Source organism: Macrobrachium nipponense, chromosome 11 (genome assembly GCF_015104395.2).
Source record: "Macrobrachium nipponense isolate FS-2020 chromosome 11, ASM1510439v2, whole genome shotgun sequence".
NCBI classification, from domain to species: domain Eukaryota; kingdom Metazoa; phylum Arthropoda; class Malacostraca; order Decapoda; family Palaemonidae; genus Macrobrachium; species Macrobrachium nipponense.
The window spans coordinates 57,813,288-57,815,787 of NC_061087.1; the positions used below are offsets into that span (position 1 = coordinate 57,813,288).

Consider the following 2,500-nt stretch of genomic DNA (forward strand, 5'->3'; position numbering starts at 1 on the left):
GAGGTTTCGATCTTGACATTATTCTTTGCGTCGAGTGATTATGCACTAGACAATATTTTCCTTACCAGATAATAATGTAGAGTAGCTTTTTTTATTCCCAGATTTTAATTCTCTCATTTTTTCCCTGCTTGCAGGTGTGGCAGAGCAGCCATGGAGACTGTTGAATCTTTGCTGAAAAACTTTCACAATGAAATCGGTGCTGAGAAACTCCGGTGTCTGCTGGAACATTTCAGTGGGAGTAAATCTGTGAAGGAAATGTTTTCACATTTATGGAATTTTGAATTAGCACACAAATTCATAACTCCTACTTTGACTTCTAGTAAAAAATCCCACGAAGAAGCAATAAATTTGCAAAAGGAAGCAGATGAATATTTCAAAAATGGAAAGTTTTCAGAAGCTCTTCACTATTATACACTTTGCATCATGCACGCCCCTCACCCTTGTGCTACCCATGAAGATTCTGAAAGTCATACCCAAAAGCTGGATGGGGAATACTCTGTTCTTTCGTCCGGATATGCCAAGAGATCAGCCGCCCTCTTTCAGCTGGGTTGCATCGAGCATTGCTTGAGAGACATACGGCTGGCTTCGTCACACGGTTTCATCGATAATTTAGGGGACTTGGAAAATAGAAGGGAGCAGTGCATTTCTCTACAAAATAAAAATATCAATAAATTTTGCGGAGGGTTTGTTACTTCTAACTGTTTATCCCAAAGAGCTACTCATGAAACCAGTCTGGAGTTGCCAAGAGTTGAGGAGCCACATTTGAAATTCCCTGCATTAAGCAATTGCCTCAGAGTTGAGTATACACCCGATAAAGGGAGACACCTTATAGCTGAAAGAGACATCCATCCTGGTGAGTTATTCTTTCTTTATTGTTAGTAAAAGAGCTTTTGAGCTCTAATGTGTATGAACCTTTGATACAAGTATATCAAATAGATCTTTGGTCATCACCTGAAGTGGTTATTTCATAGAAATCTAGTAAAATTGTTTTACATTAACAAAGATTTCTTGGGGTAAGGGACGATGTTCCTTTAGATGTAATGACTGCTTTTATAGTTTACTGTGTATAAAAATATTTTATAAGACAAGATATGCGTTCTGTAACTTATATATTAACCTTCACTGTTCAGGTGAAGTCCTCGGAGTGGAAAGGAGTCCCTGTAGTAGCCTAGATTTGGACAATTTATCTTCTCACTGTTCAACTTGTCTGGTGAAAAGCCTGGCTCCCATCCCTTGCCCAGATTGTACCATGGTAGTACTCTCTTTTTGCATGTTGTAATGCGTATCATCATATCATTTAAGCGTTGAATACCATCACAGCATGTTGTTCATGATACCATTGGACCTGCATTAGAATACCTATATATTATAAAAGAGAATAGGTACTCTAGCATAACTTGCATGTGCTCTTTTTTCCTTTTCTTTTTCATGGCTTCAGTTTTATAGAAGCATACTGCTGACTGAATTTGACGAAGACTGCTGAAGATTTCATGTTCAGAAGATTACTACTGTAATTCCTTGAGTCTTTTAGTATTGTTATATATAGGACGTATTTCAAGCAAATATAAGTAAAATGACATATAGTGGTAGAGTAATGCGTACATGCATATATATATATATATAATATATATATATATATATATATATATATATATATATATACATATATAATATATATATAATATATAATAATATACATATATATAATATATATATATATATATATATATATATATATAATATATATATTATATATATATAATATATATATATATATAATATATATATATATATATATATACATAACTGAATCATGAAAGTTTGGAACGTGATAAATGGATAAATAAAGGTATAAGGCACGAAGGAAAGTGAAACACTGGAGTAGCTGCAATATCCTTCGACTCAACGTCCTTTACTTAGCAGACAGACTGACACATGAGAAACTGAAAGAACAAGGAAGGGTCGTATAAGTGACAGATAGGGATTATAAAGAGATAAGTACCTAGAACCCAACACACCTGGAGAATTAGTAACCTTCCTAAACGAACACAAACATGGGTACAATTTAAGAACAAAATGACCAAGTCCCTGTGTCTGAGCAGTTGAACTTAATCCTTTTGTTCTTAAATTATTACCCATGTTTATGTTCGTTTGGGAAGGTTACTAATTCTTCAGGTGTGTTGGGTTCTAGGTACTCATCTCCTTATAATCCCTATCTGTCACTTATACGACCCTTCAATGTCCCCTCAGTTTCTCATGTATGTCAGTCGGGTTGCTAAGTAAAGGACGTTGAGTTGAAAGATCTTGCAGCCTCCCAGTTTTTCACTTTCCTTCGTGGCTTATACCTTTATATATATATATATATATATATATATATATATATATATATATATATATATATATATATATAATGATTACTTTCCCTCTCAAACAATGGTCTTCACGATCTTTAATTTTAAACAACAATAGACGCTGGTACTTTTGTAGTTATTACAACTAT

The 2,500-nt window shown here is 34.0% G+C and overlaps 1 protein-coding gene across 1 annotated transcript in view; it reads left to right on the plus strand.

The window, feature by feature from the left end:
* The window catches only part of LOC135206121 (SET and MYND domain-containing protein 4-like), a 19,318-nt gene that overhangs the window by 14,940 nt on the left and 1,878 nt on the right, over positions 1-2,500 (plus strand). Inside the window, exons 2-3 of the mRNA XM_064237367.1 lie at positions 135-853; positions 1,131-1,252. Of these exons, the coding sequence (XP_064093437.1) occupies positions 151-853; positions 1,131-1,252 (825 nt within the window). The 5' untranslated portion in view covers positions 135-150. The remainder of the gene's footprint in view (positions 1-134; positions 854-1,130; positions 1,253-2,500) is intronic.